Source organism: Ahaetulla prasina, chromosome 2 (genome assembly GCF_028640845.1).
Source record: "Ahaetulla prasina isolate Xishuangbanna chromosome 2, ASM2864084v1, whole genome shotgun sequence".
NCBI lineage: Eukaryota > Metazoa > Chordata > Lepidosauria > Squamata > Colubridae > Ahaetulla > Ahaetulla prasina.
The window spans coordinates 71,383,922-71,404,415 of record NC_080540.1 but is presented as its reverse complement, the minus strand read 5'-3'; the positions used below and the strand labels follow the sequence as shown (position 1 = coordinate 71,404,415).

General features: G+C 37.5%; 1 protein-coding gene across 4 annotated transcripts in view; it reads right to left on the bottom strand.

The window, feature by feature from the left end:
- Positions 1-263: 263 nt before the first annotated feature.
- The window catches only part of PFKFB4 (6-phosphofructo-2-kinase/fructose-2,6-biphosphatase 4), a 79,031-nt gene continuing 58,800 nt past the window's right edge, over positions 264-20,494 (bottom strand). For 3 of the 4 annotated variants that reach the window (XM_058174135.1, XM_058174132.1, XM_058174136.1), the window contains exons 9-14: positions 18,516-18,662; positions 16,895-16,999; positions 15,089-15,218; positions 13,972-14,034; positions 12,096-12,160; positions 264-5,150 (exon numbers count right to left, since the gene is read on the bottom strand). In XM_058174135.1, the coding sequence (XP_058030118.1) occupies positions 5,091-5,150; positions 12,096-12,160; positions 13,972-14,034; positions 15,089-15,218; positions 16,895-16,999; positions 18,516-18,662 (570 nt within the window). In that variant the 3' untranslated portion in view covers positions 264-5,090. Of the gene's footprint in view, positions 5,151-7,419; positions 7,512-12,095; positions 12,161-13,971; positions 14,035-15,088; positions 15,219-16,894; positions 17,000-18,515; positions 18,663-20,494 lie in introns of all 4 variants that reach the window. The other variant, XM_058174133.1, reaches the window with a different exon arrangement.

Sequence of the window (20,494 nt, the reverse complement as noted above, 5' to 3'; positions counted from 1 at the left end):
AAAAAAGGAGTCTACTGATCTTCTCTCAAGGGTGTACAGTAAGTCCCCTGCTAGAATCACCAAACAAACTCCAAGGAATTACCTGACAGAGAAGGTGAAGCTTGTTCAGTCAGAGACAACCTTGTATACCTTGCTTATTACACCCATCCCAAAAAGCAGTCTCAGTAATACCGCACAGGTCAGTGGGATCCAAAGCTGCTGAATACAACAGGCATTAGCAGAACCGCAACTACTGTTAGAAAGGGCAAAGTCACAATCTCAAGCACATTCCATACATATTGTCTTTAAAGTCAGCAAAAGCATTATTACAACTGAATGGATTCTTGATAATCAGATGCAACTTCATTGATATTTATATAATTAAATGCAGTAAATTCTGCAAGTTTGAAAATTGAATTTTACAAGAATTGTTTGTACATGACGTAAAACTTTTTGAGTCTTTAAAGGAAGCAGATAGGTTTTTTTCATTCACTTATTTTAAAATAGTGTATTTTATATAAATACAGTAATGTAATATATCATCAAAATTTGCTTTCTTGGACAGACTTTTTACAAATATTTATCAGATGATTTAATGGTGATCTTAAATATGGTAGCAAAATTCAACTTACAAAGAAATTAAAGTGCATTTTAATTTAGAACCAATATTTTATTATTTTGGAGAAAGATTTAACACATCTCTTATGGAAAGTAATAAATTGCCCAACTATCGTTGAAAAATCTGCATTAAATAAATGAACAATCATATCTGAATTAAAATTTAATTCAAAATCATATGAATCCGCCATACAAATTGAGAAAAGATACAATATTTATAACATTCTCATTTCCATATTATTTCTATAAGCTATTTCACACATTAAGCAAATGCCAATAATGGCTTATTTAAGATTCACATGTTTCTATAATTCTTTTTTTACTCTTAAAAAAGGTAGCAAGCCCTGTGAAACAAAATATTCAGCAGATATTCTGGAGGTGGTTACAAGTTTATCTACTTGAAACTGATAGTAAACAGTTTTTATGATTTATGATTTTTGGACTTATTTACTTGGAAGATAGTGCAACTAATTTCAAGAGGTTTACTTCCAAATTTTGTATTTAAGATCACAGCTTGTTAAATCAGAATCAACAACTTAGTCTTTTCAAGTATCAACAAAAATTTATAATTTGTATTGCATACAATTATTTTTTTCGGTTATATGGCCTTTTCTTTGAATAGAAACCACAGTTAACAAAGTATATTTAGATATAACCTATAAAAATATCTACTATAAATTAAATATTTAGCCACCGAGTTGTACACATTAAAAAAATATGAAGATATGCAAACAAATAGTTCTCTTCAATAAAGGGAATCTATGAAGTAATGATATATTTTCACTGAAGGATACTCTACTGCCTTCATTTAGAAATGAGTAAAATTTCTACAAAATTTAAGAGAGATTTATACATCTACACATTTTTCTTCTGGATAACCTTCAACTTTTAGAGTAATTAACCTCCCCCCTCAGTACCCCACATCCAGAGAAGTTCAAAAAGTATCATGATAAAACACAACTGCTGAATAAGAAAGACTATTAAAATACAGTGGTGTTTTTCCTGGTCCCTTCTAGTACCGTAGAGGCAGTGTTCAATTTACGACAGCAATTGGGACTGCTTAGTGATGGGAGTTCTGGCAGTCCAGGCTGTTGTTAAGCAAGGATCTCACATGACTCCAACTTCCTGCCAGTTTCTGATCGTGGGAAGCTGGGAGGAAATATCGAAATTTGTGATTTTGTGACAGAGGGAGCAGTGCAACAGCTGGATCTCTGAGGACCTGTTGTTGAACACTGTCACAGGTTCAAACTGTTGCTAAATGTAAGCCAAGAACTGCTCGTATTTATCCAAACAGAAGGAAACCCATCTCCTCCAAAGGGAAAAAAAAAAGCAAATGTATTATGGGAAGCCTATGGTTGCCACTCCAAATAAAACCCATCCTGGAGATTTCCACATCTCTCCTATGTTTATATTTATCCTATGTTTATGTTTAAGACATATCTTGTGTATGTTAGGCATCCATGCAGCTGTGCTTATGTATCTTCTAAAAATGACGTCTTAATAGAGACAAGACCAGAACAAACGATATAAACAGATTCCCTGTGTGCATGTCAATCATTCTTTCACACATAAGTCAGTCTTACACAGACAAATATGTATGTACCTACCAACCTCCTTTCTTCTAATGAAAAGGGGGGAAAGGGGGAAAGTGGATGATAAAGAGTTTTGGGGTGGCTTCCCTGGAAAACAAAAACAAGAAAAGAAGTGGGAGGTATATTTGGATGGGGAGAGAGAGAGAGAGAGAGGGAGGGAGGGAGGGAGGGAGAGAGAGAGAGAGAGAGAGAGAGAGAGAGAGAGAAGCCTTGTTTAGGCATTACAGAAAAACAGTCTCTCTCTCATCTTCTATGTTATTTTCAATAGCACCTTTCCATTAAGTGACTGAATTCAGAGATATTGGGGTGGGGGTGGGAGTGTTTCTTCCAGTCAGGTAAACACAGTAAATGTTTATCTACCTGAATAAATACTTTACAATGCAGAAATCATTTTATGATAAAATACAGCTCAAGTGCTTTTAATATGTTATTTAAATAATTTCTATTTTATCACCACTGTTTATCTTTCTGATGTATGTTTGACTTTCTGGCTTATTTCTACAGCACTGAATGCGTTGCAAAACAAGGAGTTCACAGCATGGCCACAGCACACGTGATAGCACCAGCGACAAGGGAAAAAAAGAAACAAACATCTGCAAAGCTAACACAGTACATTGCACAGAGCTTTTACCACTAAGATAGTATGGTTCAATAAGATATCTATATAGATAGTGGGATTTTTAAGAACACTTCCAACTGGTGAGGACAAAACTATTTTTGTTTCAACAATTTACAGGTATCTAATCTGCTGCTTGATTTCTATTACACAAATAACTACATTATATGATTTAATACAAATATATACATGACTTAATATGCAAACTCAGAGGAATTGCTTCTGTACAAATTCCATTCGAAAGCAGGATGTTAAAATTCTGCAAATTAACCTGCATTCTTCTGTGCATCTTTGGGAATCCAACTACAGGAGTAGTTATTCCATCTCTCTATATGCTTTCCTCTCAAGTTATATAGGAGGAGCAGCAGTATAGATACTAATCTCCAAATATGATGATGATGATGATGGTGATGGTGATGATGGCAGTGATAGGGCTGAAGGATGTGCTGGTTTTCTTTTGTGAAAGAACTCCAGAATGCTAAATCAGGGCTTAGCAACAAAGTCTTGCAAACATCTCAGTGACCACACCCCCAATTGTTTTAAAAGCATATAAAAAATTAAAAAGGCAGGAATCATGTGCCATTTTCCAAATCTTCAGCGTTTTGAAATTCTTGCATGAATCTCTCAGATTCAGACACCGATATCTCAGAAAGTTTCAGGCAAGAATGGATTAAGCTGAATGAAATCTTCTAAGATTTGATGGGCCTGAGAAATCTTAAAAGACAATTTGAAAAACTGTCATTGTTATTTACTTTGGGAGTGAAACCTTCCATCATTACCCGAACTTGTTGATGGTATTCAGTGCATGACATCTGCTAGCTCCTCCAGTAAAAAAAATATCTTTCAACTTAACAATGCTACATTTAAAATGAAAAATGGAAGGACTCGGTAGTTGTCTCCCCCCCCCACTCCCACCACAAAAAAAACCACTCAAAACAATACCTAAACAATACCTGGTTTAAGGAAAAGGAAGAAGTGCATCAATACTATGAACTTAAGTCAGATTAAGTGTTTTTCAAAACTGGTGATGCACATTGCACTAAGATTTTTGGACCTCTAACCACCATGTTCCACATTCTTACTTTATTGTCTTACTCTTGTCCATGTAAGATTATTTTAATTTCCATACACTTTACAGAAATTTCCTTGAAGAATATAAAAAAATCAGTGGTCCCAACCTTTCCGGCTTTATGGACTGGCAGCTATGGGCGAGAAAGAAGAGTGCAGCGGGTGAACGCACTTGCACAAATGGGAGCTTTGTGCATGAGTATGCGAGACTGCAGCTTGCACAAGTGGAGCTGTGCATGCTCGCCCACCACTTGTGCAGCCAAGTTCCAAATGGACCATGACCCAGTATCGGGCCACAGCCCAAGGATTGGGACCCCTGTATAAAATTGTGCTTATGGAAATTATGGATAATATGCGGGCCAACTTTTACTAATTAGAGTATCGATCAGTATTCTTAAACAGAATTAGAGATTTTTTTTAAAAGAGGGGCTTTGAAAATGCTATTATTTTCTATATAAAGTAGAAAGAAATTTGCTGTTATTTTCAATCAAAAAATCATTTGAATAAATTATCTAGAAGGCTCTGGAGCATTTTATAATAGGAGCATAAAAGAGAAAATATTTTAAATGTTAAAATGTAAATAGAACCTTTAATAAAATTATTTAGAAAGTTGGTGTTATAAATACCAACTGCTATAGCATTATTGTCCCACCCCAAAAACTGGAATTTTTAATAGACCACTTTATAACACTGAATGATTATACACATGTAGTTTTTTGTGTTATCAACCAAAGCAATGTAATTATGAAATGAAAAAAAAAATACTTGAATGAAGTTTGATGGAGATGATAAATAACCTGAAAAAGTTTAAAATACTTTCGGTGTGCATAAAATTTCATGTGCATAAAGTTTGAATAAAATAATCAGAGGAGGATTGTTTTTAACAGAAAGACCAGCTTAAGAAAATATTCTAACTCTAGAAGAATCTCAAAACAACACCTGACGATTTATATATATAACATTCAAGATCAAAAATGACAGGCTGAAGACAAAATATATTAAATTAAAACTAATTTCATCCTGTATTCCATAAATACTTGGTACATTTTTGACTTTAATGCTCAGTTTGTCTTGAAATCCGTTTTAAAAGAAGAGAGCAGGCATTTTTCTGCCTTGCTGGCTGCCTCCTTTGAAGGCTTTCATCATCGTGTCCCTGAGAAGTGTCCTTAATGTTGACATTGGATAGCAGCCTGGGACAGTGCTGGGAGACCAGAGAGTTAAAGATGATTAGGTACAGTCCTCAAGGCTTCTTCTCGAGAGCGGCTCACACACACATTCTGAAAATAAAACAACAAGAATTGGTTAGCAAGCTTTATGTGGTTCACAGTCCAAGGAAATGCATAGTTAACTCTGGCCTGACCAAGAAGATTCTCTCGATAAATTTAGGGAATTAAGACAGTAACCCTGCACTGAGATTAACCTCTTAGAAAAATGCCCTCTTAAGAAGTAATAAATGAGGAATTCAGCTTAACTGCATCCAAAGATAAGTTGCCTTTAGAGATCTTCAGATCTAATAAACTCCTTGCATTTCTGAAGATGAACTACTGTTGCAGACCCACATTGTATTCTAGAAATATTCTAGAAATGCTCCCCAAGCAGCTACCTTCAGACATAGAATAAAATACGTAGACCAAGAAGCCATGAAAAAAAGATGACAACTTTAGGGTTTGGGACTTTACCAGAAGTTATAGATACATAAAATCACGCATAATATATCAAAATTTTTATTCTCTCACAACACTAGAATTGAGGAGCAGGAGAATTTATAAAGAAGTCTGGTTCAAGATTATACACTGAATAATAGCAGCTGCCCACTGGCTGACATAGTCAATAAACTTTTTCACAAGCTCAAGTTACTGCCAACTCAAGAGATGATGTGTTTTATTCAATATGAACTCCTGGGACCCACATATTGGCTTCAGTAGAAGAACAGCAGAAGATTGTTTTTCACCATTAACTAACATGAATTTAGGATCAGGCACAGCACAATGTTTTTAACTCTTCAAATAACCCAGACAGACAGCAAAGTTTTTATTTTCAATACACACGCACAAGCACAGGAGAATCACAACTTCTAAGATACATTCATCTAAATCCACCCACCTCTCCTCCTCTTTCAATGAAATCTTTTTTTAGGCCCCAATCTATGAAGCACTACAACTTCCTACGTTAGCAAATCACATGACAGTTTCATTAGTAATACTGCCCAAATTTTTCCTTCACTAGAGAAGGCTTGTAATCAATGTTGATTTTCCTGCACATAGGAAACAGGATACCTGTTTTCAGGTACCACCACCTGACTATATCCTGCCAAACGTTGCAGATTGGTTGGTATCTACTAAGTAGATACATGACATATAGTTTAATTACTATTATCTTGCATTAAATACAACCCTGAATCAAGCAAACTATTAAACAGCACAACCTTTTACCGAAACACCTACTTTCAAACAGACTAGCAGAGTAGTGATATAATGAAAGATTACAAAATGAGTCTTTCTTTAGTGCCCATGAGACTGAAAATGAACTTTTTCATTCAATGACTAACAAATCTTAAACATAAGGTCAAATATGGCACATTATGTCAAGAAGAAATTGCTGGGATATGCTATTATGGTCCTGTATACAAAAGAGATGCTGCGTGCAAAATTTTGGACATCCACAAGAAGGAAGCAAAGGGATGCCTAAAACACTGTGCTTTTGCTGCCACCTGATGGTCATCTGGCTTTTGCATCTCAGATAATGGCAGACCTAGTGAGAAGCCACAAAGATGAATATGAGCCATGAGAGCCTAAAGGGAGAGGAGATAGGATTCAGCAGAGCAAATGTGGAAGCCATGGGAACATGCAACTCCACATCCTAATCATGACTTCCCTGAACATTTCCAAAATCCACTGCAGCAGAGGCAACACCGGTTCAAGAGCCAGAGCTGAAAGATGCACAAACACAACACAGCTGAGAAAAAGGCAATAGTCACTAATGCTCTTGTGTGGACTAGCATTTGGAACCAAGCCAATACTCTTCAGCTGGTTTAGAAAAAGCTTTGAAGCCTAGGAAGTAAAGATGGGCAGTTGGAGATGGGCCAACAATGTTTTTAAAATACTGCCCCCACTTAATAGGAAACAACTTTTTAAATACATTAGAATTATAATTTTTAATGATAGAATTACATTGGTCAATGACACTGGAATAAACACACTATCACCTGAAAAATATCCATTTATCTTCTCATTGATTCTATTGTATTTATTGCAACTGTCAGATATATTGTAACTATTAATAACTTAGGCATTGAAAGTACTGAACTGAGCTTTACTGGACATAAAACATCAAATTAAAAATCAGCAATAATTGTTATATTCTAAAAGGAACTAATCACATTTTAACAGAAGTGAACTTGTTAATGATTCAACTATTCAATTCAAATAGTCTAAAACAATTTGATCTCCAAGTCATGCAATACACAAAAACTGCTATATTTGAATTTGATTCCAAAGTGATCGGAATAATTGATTAACAATTAATAAAGTATGATAAAAACAGCACCACATCTTTCATAGCTGATCAGGAAACAGGATTCACAGGTGAGCAGGGACAGTTACAAGGGCATCCTCAGGAGGTCTGACAATGTCTACATTCTGTATAATAATAAAAATACAGAAAATATTTATCGTGCAGGACTGCCAATCAGTGTTTCCACAAGTAATCTCCTGAATTTAAATTAATGGATGATTGCAATTCACCAAGCAAAATTGTGCCCGTTTTTCTTATAAACATACACTATTGATTTACAGAACAACAATAATTCTGAAGTTCCATCTTAGCACCGGCAACCTTCTTCCCATACACGGAGAGGTTACAATTTAAAAATACTCCAATTTCAGTCATATAGTTGTATCTAAATACCTGCAAATCTTGTTCTCTTACATTGTCCAGGTTAGTGGGGGCAGTGGGTGGCAATGAACCTTAGCAACTTAGATCCCTTTTCCACCCATCTTTAATATGTTGCTATTAAATTGGTGAACTTTGTCCAAAAAGATCAGCTCTTTCCTAGCAGTGCTGTCATTTATCTGGCAAATGGCTTGTCAGTCTGGGGACTGTGCAGTAGAGAACTCTGTTATTAGTTGTTACTTCTGCTCACTAAATCATAATCACTTCTGCTCACTAAATCATATGACCTTATGGGCTACCTGTCTGTATACAAAAAACCATGGACTATCTCAGGGTCATTTAGCCATGCCTTCCTTTGGACCCAGGAAATCCCCAGATTAAGAATGAGTTCAGTTTCTAACTCTTTGTAATTCAAATTTTAACTCATACTTACAAGATGGCTGCCTGTTACTGAAAATGGTGGATGGTGTTCTTCTTTTCTCAAGCTGTCGAACTGCTGAAAATAGGCCCTACATTAAAAATGTGCGGCTTCAGTGGTTCATTGACTCAAGGAAGGAGAACTCTGCCCACCATTTTAGTAAAAGGCAGGCCATTTCTAAGTACAGGTTGTTTATAAATGAAACATTCTTAACCCAGGGTCTGCCTGTATTAGTCTGTTACTTTAGCATTATCGTCTGTCATTCTACTAATAGCACTCTGACTTTTCTCGGCTGAAGTTATGTCGAACTTAAAACCTAGGCAAGTACATCTCCAACACAGAACTCCTACCTCCAGGCCCATGATTATATAATGCCACATAAGTCACCTCATCCATGACTAAATCATCAATGAGAACAGATTTTATATAGACCAACCTGGCATTCAAAAGCAACGGTCAGAGCCCAAGGCATGAGGACACAATAATTTGGTTTATGGGTTGAGTATGGGTTCTGGACAAGCTCTCAAGTAGCAATCCCAGCAGCCCCTCAGATTCTGACCGTACCTATCCCTGCCTGTCACAGTCTTGAAGTTTCTGCTTTCTACTGTCAGTCCTCCCTTCCCTGGCTCTCCTTTCAAAGGCATCCATATACCCACACATATCACACATATCTGACAATCACCAACCATCCCAGTTTTTATACTAAATATTAGAGACTTTCCCACCCCGGCAGTTCCCGTCTCTCCCTTCCTGTCCAGGTAAGCAGTAAAATGGAATAGCTCTCCAGTTAATAGAAAACCCAGGCTGAGTCCAGATGAAAGGTCCAACAGGCAAGTGAAGAGAATGATAAAGCAGAGTTCAGTACTGCCTCCACCCGGCTCTCTCTGGGCTTCAACCCTTCAATTTCTCCCTACCAAGCCGAAAGAACTGCAGAAAAGTTTCATGATCGGATAAGGATCAATAATATGAATGTAAATGGTGATATATATGTGGATAGTTCCTTGGTCTTATAAAGATGCAGGAATGGACACAACTAGCGCACCATCCATAGATGTGCATAAACTCTCCTAGCCACAGCTGCCACCTGCTCTTCAAGCCAGAGCTCTGAGTCTAGTACGACCCCCCAGATTGTGCATCAAGTCTACCTGAGGTAGTGTTATCCCATCCAGAATTAGAGATTGAAAAACCTTGTCTCAAGAGGCTCCAAATGCCTACAGCCTCTCCATCTCAGAGGTTGGCTAAAAGAGCCTCTGGTGGCTTAGCAGACTAAGTCTGTCTGTTATTAACACAGCTGCTTGCAATTACTGCAAGTTCAAGTCCCACCAGGCCCAAGGTTGACTCAGCTTTCCATCCTTTATAAGGTAGGTAAAATGAGGACCCAGATTGTTGGGGGCAATAAAAGTTGACTTTGTATATAATATACAAATGGATGAAGACTATTGCTTAACACAGTGTAAGCCGCCCTGAGTCTTCGGAGAAGGGCGGGATATAAATTCAAATTAAAAAAAAAAGAATCAGAGCCTGTTTTGCTTCATCCAGACCTGGACAGCCCGAGATAGGATGTCCACAGCATCAGTCAAGGGGACTGGAGTGGAGATATAAAGCTGGGTATCATCTGTATATCTCACCCCAAACTAATGGATCACCTCATCCCTATAGATGGTAAATAGGAGAGAGAAAGTAGGGGCTGCAGCCTGATTCTCTCCCCACCTATCAACATTGACTGCAACTGATCCCGGAGTAAGGAGGAGAACCAGCACAACACAGTGCCACTCACCCCAACTCCCAAGCCAGTCCAGAAAGATACCATGATTGATTGTATTAAATGCCACCAAGAATTCAAGAAGAGGCAGGATGGATGCATTACCTCCATCCCACTCCCACTAGAAGTCATCCATGAGCGCAGTCAATGCAGTCTCAGTCCCAAACCCTGGCCTGAATCTCAACTGAAAGGCTTCCAGATAATCGGCTTGATCCAAGGTCCTTTGCAGATGCCGTTCGACCACTCTCTCCACCACCTTCCCTAAGAAGGAAAGGTTGAGAACTGGGCAAAAACTATCCAGCTTGGATAGCGATGGTTCTTTGAGGACGGAATGAACTACTGCCTCTTTAAGAGCTGGTGGGACCACTCCCTCTTTCAAGGAGGAGTTAACTACCACCCATCCCTTCCCATGCAAATTGCAACTCTATTACTGATCCTGAAAAAATCACTTACAAATTTCCTTTACAAACAACTGTTTTAACTGACTGAAACTAGCTAAACTAGCTAACTTTCAATCAACAAGCCATTTGAACCAAAGTAATTATGATCAATGTTCTGCTTCTGAACATTCTATCTTTTTTCTTAAATCTTTTAAAAAAGCAGCTATGAATTAAAACACAGAAAAATACGTACTGAACACACTATTATGTATACATTTATTTATTCTCTCTCTCCACTTTCCTCTTATTAACTTAGCTTGATATACTTGATTCCCACTGAAACCAAGAATACAATCATAGTCTCCTGTCTTACTGATTGGGTTTATATATCTTATTAAATTATATTTTGATTTAGAATAGAATAGAATAGGATTTTTTATTGGCCAAGTGTGATTGGACACACAAGGAATTTGTCTTGGTGCATATGCTCTCAGTTTACATAAAGAAAAGATACATTCATCAAGAATCATAAGGTACATTTAATGAACAAACCACCAGGTATCAACCATGAACTAAGGGGTACAAACTACGAGTGTTTGTTCACACAATAACTAAACCAAAATTAAACAAACCATAGTTTGACTATATGGACCTAGTAGTAAATCATAGTACTGGTAGCATAGACATACAAACGGCTCAGAATCAAAACATGAAAAGTAATGCTGCACATAGAAACATTTATATGATATTTTAACTCAGTCAAAATTGTGTTTGTGTTTTTGTTAGCAGAGCCTTTCATCCTCATGTTAGGAAGTATGAGGAAAATAGATGAGACTTTTCATATAAATCCAAGTGTCACAAACTGAAGTCAATCACTAAACAATGATGTGTGTCTATGTGTATAAGAAAGAGAGAATAACCATAATTTTGCACTAAAAAAAGTGCCTAAGAATTATGGTTATTCCAGAATTTTAATATCAAAAATAAGCTTCCAAACAAGCCGGACACAAAAATCTTTGCTGCTGTTGTTCTAGAATGAGCAACAGGTGGCTTTCAAAATATAGATAACAAAAAAAATTCCAAAATAATGTAATACATTTCACATAAAACATGCAGATACTGGAAACTGAACTACTGCAGTGATATTTGACATGACACAGTCAGGGTTGCTGTAGTAGAGCACAAGGCAAAACAGAGCCTGTTGAAATTAGGATCAGGACAAGATGCTTGCAGAGAAAGTACCTACAAATCTGAAATCTTTCTTTCCCTTACATTAAAAGAATGGCATTTGGCATATCTCATTTGATGGCAATATACAGTATCTGAATACTACAGAGGTGTTGTCTACACTGTATTGAGGGATACAGGCATGTATAGAAGCCATTCATCCCTGAAATCTTGTATAACATCGTTACCGTTTTCATCAAAGTCATCAAAGTGCATTAAAAAGAACATACAGCATTCCAGTCATCAGATAAACTGTTTTATCAGTGTTCCCAAATATGAAACTCTGGATGGTTGTGAATCCCCACTCCAGGAATCAAAGAAGGTATGAAGCTCAGATTTTTTTTTACAATGCTCTCCTGCTACCTTATTTTTTAAAAAGTACATTTTAAAAAATCTACTTTGGGAAGAAGCAATCTGGAAGAAGGTGTAGCCAAGAAAGGGGCAGGGAGTGCTTAAATCTTCTGTTACTGGCTGGTTTTCTACTTTAATACTTCTTCCAAACTTCTTGTAAAGTTTTAAATTCATATTCGGTAAGAAGACCTACCTGTGGTTTATCTCTGTGTGTATTTACAGCCTCAACATTTAGAAAAATAGATTCCACTTTGCAACCTGTAGGCAAAATCAACATTTTCATATTAAATACATTTTATTCACCAAAAAAGAACAATATCAACAGCATAACAATAACGTTTTCCTTTTATATGCAATGGATAATGGAATTTGACACAAATAAATACTGGTTAAAAATAGTTCTGGTTAAGATTTGCTATTACTTGTAGCATCTGTTCAAGATAAGGTTGCTTTATAAAGTTTCCTCCTAGGACACGCTGGCATATGAGTGGCAGACATAGTACTCCATAGATATAGACATGCAACTTCAAGCTTTCTCCTGAGAATCATGGATAGCAATTTTCAGCAGCTGTAGCAACTTTCATATTGACAGACATTTGGGGGGGGGGGAGTGTTTGTAAATTATTGTAAAACATTTGATTGTACATTGAGAGTATGTCGAGTATCTTCCCTAAAAATATTGATTAGTCTTTAATGCATGCCTTTAAGTCAGGTTGTTGAATTGGAGAAAGGAAATTGGGAGTGGCTTTTTGGATGTAAGAACAACTTCAATTCTGATATTGAAAATATATTATTGCTCTAAGCCATGTGCTGGAATAAAAATGTCCTTCAATTTTATTGGGTGACTTTCTGCCCAGAGATTGCTTGATTGTGTTAGCTGAAGTTTTGTTGCAGATGTTTCATTAACCAAACTAGGTAACATCATCAGTGCTAACAGGGAGTGGGGTTTGCTCTCATTTTATATGCTAGTGGCTTGCCCTGCTTGTCCTTGCTTCATTTTGCACCCTACTCCAGCTGGAGATCTTGGCATTTTAAAAATGGAAGCCTGCCTTTAACATACAGTAATACATTTATCTGCAATAACTGCAGCTTTTTGGACACTAGAGGTCACTACAGGCTTCTTTTTATTTGAAGGATAACTAAGTTACAGGAGTAGCTCTATCGTTTTTTTAAATGTTTTCTTCAGAAATTCCAAATTTTAAAATTTTAAAAATTTTCTTTTAATAAGTAATAATGTTGCTTTTTACTTAGACTAAGTGGCATTTTAAAATTATTTTAATTACAACTTTGTTTCACCCTGGTTGAAATAGTATGGCGAAGTAAAAATTAGGTTTAATTTTTAAATTTAAGCTAAGCAGAGTCAGACCCAGCTAGCATCTGAAAGGGATCCAACAGATTACATGACAACTGGAGGCTGGATGGAAAAGTTGAAAAAAATTAAAGAAGAAGGCAGTAGTCATCCACTTCTATATTGTTACCAATAAAACAATAAAGGCAAATCCATGACTCATCATTCAGGCTCTGTGGTAGTATATTCCTTCCTATAATTAATAATTTTCCATTCTATCATATTAAAAGTTACATTTCAGCTACAATTCTTAGATTCTGGAAGCACCCCAAGGCTTTTGAAACAAGAAGGCATGGAATACACACAAATGCACAGACTTACTAAACTCCCAGTACCTACAAAAATTCTAAAAATATTTCTAAAGAAAAATCAACACTAATCAAGGAGGCTATGTGAAGCATTTTGAGTAGCCACACTTCTGAAGATACTGAATAGAGTAATTCACACCACACCACTGTGTGGCAGGACCTAGTTATTCAATTCCCAGCTTTGCCTCAAGAAGAATAGAAGCAATGTCTATTTTAAAACATTTTCGTTTATGATGAACAGAACAGTTTAATGCAAACTGTAACTTGCTTAACAAGTAGAAGTGATTTGTTTTGATATACAAACTGTTAGAACTAGGAACTAATAGTCTGCCTCTGATAGATGTAACCTAATGAAAAGGGGTTTTTTGTAATAGAGTTGATTAATTTGCTTAGTTTAAATTTGAATATCTTACCGTAAGCCACTGGAGTTAGCTTTAAGACAGTATGCAGAGGGCACTTGAGATAAGGCAGTTGTTCTGAAATACATAAATGAAGAAAAACATAAAAAAAAGAATATTTTCTGACTATTAACTATAAAGTTGGTTACTGGTTAATATTTATATCTTACTTCACCAAATAAATCTTCAGAACAGTTTCCATTTGTAGAAACCCAAGAGCAATGCTACCATGAGTAACAGACACAGATAAGATTCTAAAACTTAGCCAGACGAAACATAAGAATAAAGAAATGGTAAACTGAAATCACTAAACAAATAAAAATATTTTAACCTACCTAAAAAAACAGTGGTTCTCAATCTTTTCTTTACCATGGACCCCCTTTAAATACCCTTTGTGGCCACAGACCATGACCATAAATCTTAAGACTTAAGCTTTAAATCATAACATTTCTTCAAGCCTTTGCAAGCCCGTGATAACCCAAGTGTCCGCAGCAGGGGTGAAATGCTACCAGTTCGCACCAGTTCGAGCGAACCAGAAGTGATAAAAACTACTGGTTTGGGCAAACTGGTAGTAAAAAAAATGCTACCAGTTCAGGTGAGCCGGTATTTAAAAAGCTACTGGTTCGGGCAAACCGGTAGTTTAAAAAAAGCTACCAGTTTGTCCGAATCGGTATATCCAATGATCAGCTGTGCCGTGCAGTTTACATTCACTAGAAAGCAGGAAATCCTGCTTTCTAGCGAAGCTAAATCGTGCGGCATAGCTGTTCCCCACCCTCACTGTTCTACTTACCTTCCCAAGCCTCCTTTTTCCATGCAAAGTGCATGTTTGGCACACACTGCACATGTGCATGCATCGTGCTTTTGGTGTGGATTGTGCATGCATGTGTACTTTTGGCGCACACTGCACATGCATGCACACAGCATGCATTTGGCGCGCACCACGTGTGTGCGAGAAGCAAACCAGTGGCAATCCGCAGAGGATTTCACCACTGGTCTGCAGTCCACAGGCTGAGAACTACTGACACAGTGGTATCCTAACTATGTACTACTTGTCTGCAATTATCTGGTATCAAAATGAAAGTTACTGTTGACTAACTTGAGCGTTCTCTGTGACCATTTGTAAGTTACCTACCTGCAGGCTTATCCAAAAAGTAAGCAAGCAAACAACGCATAACAGCTTGGTGACAGATTACAAGCACGTTTTCCTGCCTTTCCAGCTCCATAATTACTGGCTCTAACCTTTGAACAAGATCTTCATAGGACTGGAAAAAACAATAGCAAAAAAAAAGTCATTGTAATATAGATATATGTCTAAATGGTCATAGTTTTATAATAAAATTGATTTGCTCTAAAGTGGGTTAAATAGTACCACCTATGCACTCTTTAAAATACCGTAATGGTACAAATGCTTCTGATTTCGCATAAAATGGGAAGCCTTTTTTTTTTTTAACTTCCATGTGAAACTGAAAAAAATGCAGATGCTTTTAGGAAACAACTCATTAAAATCAATGCAACTCTTAAAGCAGCTGCATTGTTACTTTAGGCTGCCTGATGCATATTAGAGAGGTTTATGCTCTATGTGGATCTAATCCTACAGAGGTATTTCTTCTTTGTAACTTTTAATCATTATCTTGTGCTTAAAATCCAAGTGGTAGTTTAATGGCAACTACCAAGTAATTACTGACTTACATGAAATGATTTCAACATCCATTGTTCCTCTCTGCATCCATCCTTTTCTAAGCAATCTGTGTCTGTTTTTCTATATTTGATGATTTTCAAACCACAGAATTTCAGTTGCAGAAGATTACAGAATGATTCTGTCACTTTATTCTTTGTCTATTTCTACAAAAGTTGTTTATTTTCCCCTATGTAAAAAACTTTGTAAATAGCTGGGTAATTGATACAGCTAGCATTTACCTTGTTTTTATGTAAAAGTAATGAAACATGTTCTTGCTGAGTTTTCAAAAACAGGAATTCTGCTACAGAAGTTAATTTTTAAGAAGCTGTATCTTTTGTACCCTCAAACGTGGAATTAAAGTTTTTGAAAACTACTGTAAATAGATCAGCTGATAAAGTGGAGGGCAGCAGTCACCTGATGCTTTACCAAAACATACAATTTTGCTTTGCTAAGGAACATGTGAACAGTACACAACCAAAGTTAACCCAGCAGTAGTCATTAAGAAGATGTGCAGCTATTGACTGTAAAACACACATCCTTTCTCTCTACAATCGGCAAACAGCTCCAAAAATGTTTTCATCTTACATAACATCCATTATAACTAGACTTCCTCTATGCCATCTGTACTCCTGCAGCGTTTTGAACATTATGATCACTCAGCCAATACATGATACATGGATTTAAGGCATGTTGCACTTTTAACAAATACTGTTTGCAGCTGCTGTTATCGGTGCTTTTGATTAATGGTTGACTTTTAGTGGCAGCCTGTAAAAGGGCAAGCTAACAAGCAATTAACTGAGCCTCAAACATGTGGTTTTAAAATTTGTTGCTCTACTTAGAGAAAGCACATGAAAACGCTGATGCATGTTCCATCAGAGGGCCCTGGGTGTGTGGCTGCAGGATGGCCAGCATTACCCCTCATCAAAACCACTGAACCAAAAGTCTGAAATGGAAACAGATTTTATTTCCTCCGTTTCCAAAATAGTTTAAGAAGCCTTTCAGCCCTGCTTAAAATTTGAACTCTACAGTTTGTAGGATAGCTTTTTAAGTTACAAACAAAAGAGCTCTGTTGCTGTTAATTAACATTTCCTACACAAATGGGAAATTGGTTTCTACTTTAGCAACAACACAAAGAAGTTGCGGAACTTCCTCGTGAGAAAGAGGCAACAAACTGCCTTTATTTCAAAACATTTCTCTTTTGAAACACTTACAAAAAGACTTCTGCATCTTCACGCTTGCAAGAAGTAAAATTTAACAAACCTCGCCCTTAGGGTATCTGTATCTGTATTTGTCCTGGTCTCTCAAAGCAAATTCTAATGGATAATTTTCCTGAATTTCTTCGTATGTCATTTCTTCACAGACTCCCTATGGGAAACAAAGAAAATAAGAGACTACATGAAGCATGACAAGAAACTTAGGCTGTGCTCACAAAGATTCTGAACTAAAATGCCACTTTCATCATGAATTCACTGGAAGCTTCTTCTTTCAGCTTCCAATTATATCTTATGTTTTAATGTTTACTGAGAGATAACCTATGTAAACTGACTTGATCAGGCTGTGTTATTATCATCCTCATTATGAATTCTGAAGTTAAACTGCACAAATGGAAATTCAATTCATGGAAATATTTATCTATCTAATCGAATTTATACCTTGTTGTAATCCAAACTAAAGTCTTAACAGTTTACAATAAAATTAAAACAAAATATATAATAATAAAAATAACAATAACAAACTAAACAAAACTCCACTTAAGAGCAAAGACTCCAAACACCTTCTGGTACAAAAATATCTGTGTTTAGCTTCTTGTTTGAGCTAAGCAAACCTTGATGGGGGGGAGCCTTATCATAACAAATGGTTTTACTCCCCTCACCAGACCTCCTGAAAATGGAAACAACACAGTGGCATTTCCCAGCTTGATCTAATTGAATCTAATTGAATCTGCTTTCTCAGATTATTTTTTCAAATATCATCAGAAAAAATCAGTGGTTATTATCAGAGACTTTAGCACTAATGTTTTCCAAAATTCAATTAATTTAAAATCCTTAATAAGTTTATTTCAATTAATTTACTGAATTTTAATCCACATTTCTACCTTTTCAACAAATAAAATAAAACTACTTTTAAAATCTATCGTGTTTCCCCAAAAATAAGACCCTATCTTATATTTTTTTCAACCCTGAATAAGCGCTTGGCCTTATTGCCATGCGTTCAAAAGCCAAATTGGGCTTATTATCAGGGGATGTCTTATTTTGGGGGAAACAGGGTAATCAAATTACAAACAGCATAAACAAAACAATTTGTCATTAAAATGAATTATTTGAAACAATATTCTTTTAAAAATACTGTTATATCACTTTCAGGTTGAAAAGTCATTCACTACAAGATAGGTAGCAAATAAATTCAATCGATCGATTGATCAATAAGACATCAGGGCAGAAAAACTGCCATTTTATTTTCACACAATGATTAAAACAAACTTTGATTTGCAATTTAACTTTAAAGTATCCCTTCAAATTAGAGATAGTTATTAAAAATAAAAATAGTTTACTGCCTCACATCGGTATGAAAAAAACGGAAGTTAAGTCTGTAGCAAGAAGGGACAAGTTCCACAAATGCTTTCTAAAATTGCTGAAACCAACTAACATTTACCTTTTTTAAGCATAGTATGACAATTAACATTATAGTTTTATGGCAAGAGGAGCAATAGGTACAATACAATCTAATACATTTGAAATAAGCCCTGAAGACTTGTCTGACTAGTTTTCAGGGCTTATAGTCCCTGAAGACTTCAGGACTAGGTACAAAGCTTCAGGAGCTCTTCTTCATCAAAAAACTTCCAAACATTGATGGTTATGCATGTAACAGAAAAGCATCCTACCGCATCAATTTCATTTAAAACTTTCCACTGCTCGTAAGGCACTCTTAGAGCCTCAGCAGTCTGAATGGTCCTTTTCATCTGACTTGTCCAGACTTTCAAATCTTTGATGTTTTGATCATTAATGAACTGGCCCAAGCTCTTGGCAAACTGGAAGAAGTCATTAAAAAAAACACATTATAATATCACAGCTACTCAGATTCAGTGTCAAAAGATAATAAATTTTGAATGGGGTCTTTCAAAAAGCTCATGTAGTCCTTTAACGAAGAAATTTGGCTTGCATTTGAGCATGACAATATTCGTTTACTAAAATGAGAGGGCGCTTGTAGAAGTATAACCTCCTGAACATTTTTTATTAACACTGAAAGATTTATGTTTTTTACGTAGTAAAAATAAATGGAGGCCTATGACACCTCCACATTCCTGTATCTAACTTATTTATTATTTATTTATTTATTTTTTCGTATTTATATACCGCCCTATCTCCCTAGGGACTCAGGGCGGTTTACAGGCAGATAAAAATACATATAAATACAAAATAAAACATCCATTAAAAAACTTATTCCAAATAGCCAAATAATTAAAAATAACAGTATACATAATAAAACCCATTAAAACCAGTTTAAATTTAAAATCTAAAATCTAGTCCAGTCCTGCGTAGATGAGTTTTAAGCTCGCGGCGAAAGGTTCGGAGGTCCGGAAGTTGACGAAGTCCTGGGGGAAGCTCGTTCCAAAGGGTGGGAGCCCCCACAGAGAAGGCCCTTCCCCTGGGTGTCGCCAGACGGCACTGCCTAGCTGACAGCACCCTGAGGAGTCCCTCTCTGTGAGAGCGCACGGGTCGGTGAGAGGTATTCGGTAGCAGCAGACGGTCCCATAAATAGCCCGGCCCTATGCCATGGAGCGCTTTGAAGATCATTACCAAAACCTTGAAGCGCACCCGGAAGGCCACAGGCAGCCAGTGCAGTCTGCGCAGGAGAGGTGTTACGTGGGAGCCCCGAGGGGCTCCCTCTATCACCCACGCAGCCGCATTCTGAACTACCTGGAGTCTCCGGGTGCTCCTCAAGGGGAGCCCCATGTAGAGAGCATTGCAGTAATCCAGACGAGACGTCACGAGAGCGTGAGTGACCGTGCATAGGGCATCCCGGTCTAGAAAGGGGTGCAACTGGCGAACCAGGCGAACCTGGTAAAAAGCTCTCCTGGAGACGGCCATCAAATGATCTTCAAAAGACAGTCGTTCATCCAGGAGGACGCCCAAGTTGCGCACCCTCTCCATTGGGGCCAATGACTTGCCTCCAACAGTCAGCTGTGGACGCAGCTGACTGTACCGGGATGCCGGCATCCACAGCCACTCTGTCTTGGAGGGATTGAGCTTGAGGCTGTTTCTCCCCATCCAGACCCGTACAGCCTCCAGACACCGGGACAGCACTTCGATAGCTTCGTTGGGGTGGTCCGGTGTGGAAAAGTACAGCTGAGTATCATCAGCATACAGTTGGTACCTCACACCGAAGCCACTAATGATCTCACCCAACGGCTTCATATAGATGTTGAACAGAAGGGGCGAGAGAATCGACCCCTGTGGCACCCCACAGGTGAGGCACCTCGGGGCCGACCTCTCTCCCCCTGTCAACACCGTCTGCGACCAATCGGAGAGATAGGAGGAGAGCCACCGATAAACAGTGCCTCCCACTCCCAATCCCTCCAACCGGTGCAGCAGGATACCATGGTCGATGGTATCAAAAGCCGCTGAGAGGTCTAACAGGACCAAGGCAGAGGAACAACCCCTATCCCTGGCCCTCCAGAGATCATCAACCAACGCGACCAAAGCCGTCTCAGTGCTGTATCCGGGCCGGAAACCGGACTGGAACGGGTCTAGATAGACAGTTTCATCCAGGTGCCGGGGGAATTGACATGCCACCACACTCTCTACAACCTTCGCCGCGAAGCGAAGGTTGGAGACCGGACGATAATTACCTAAAACAGCT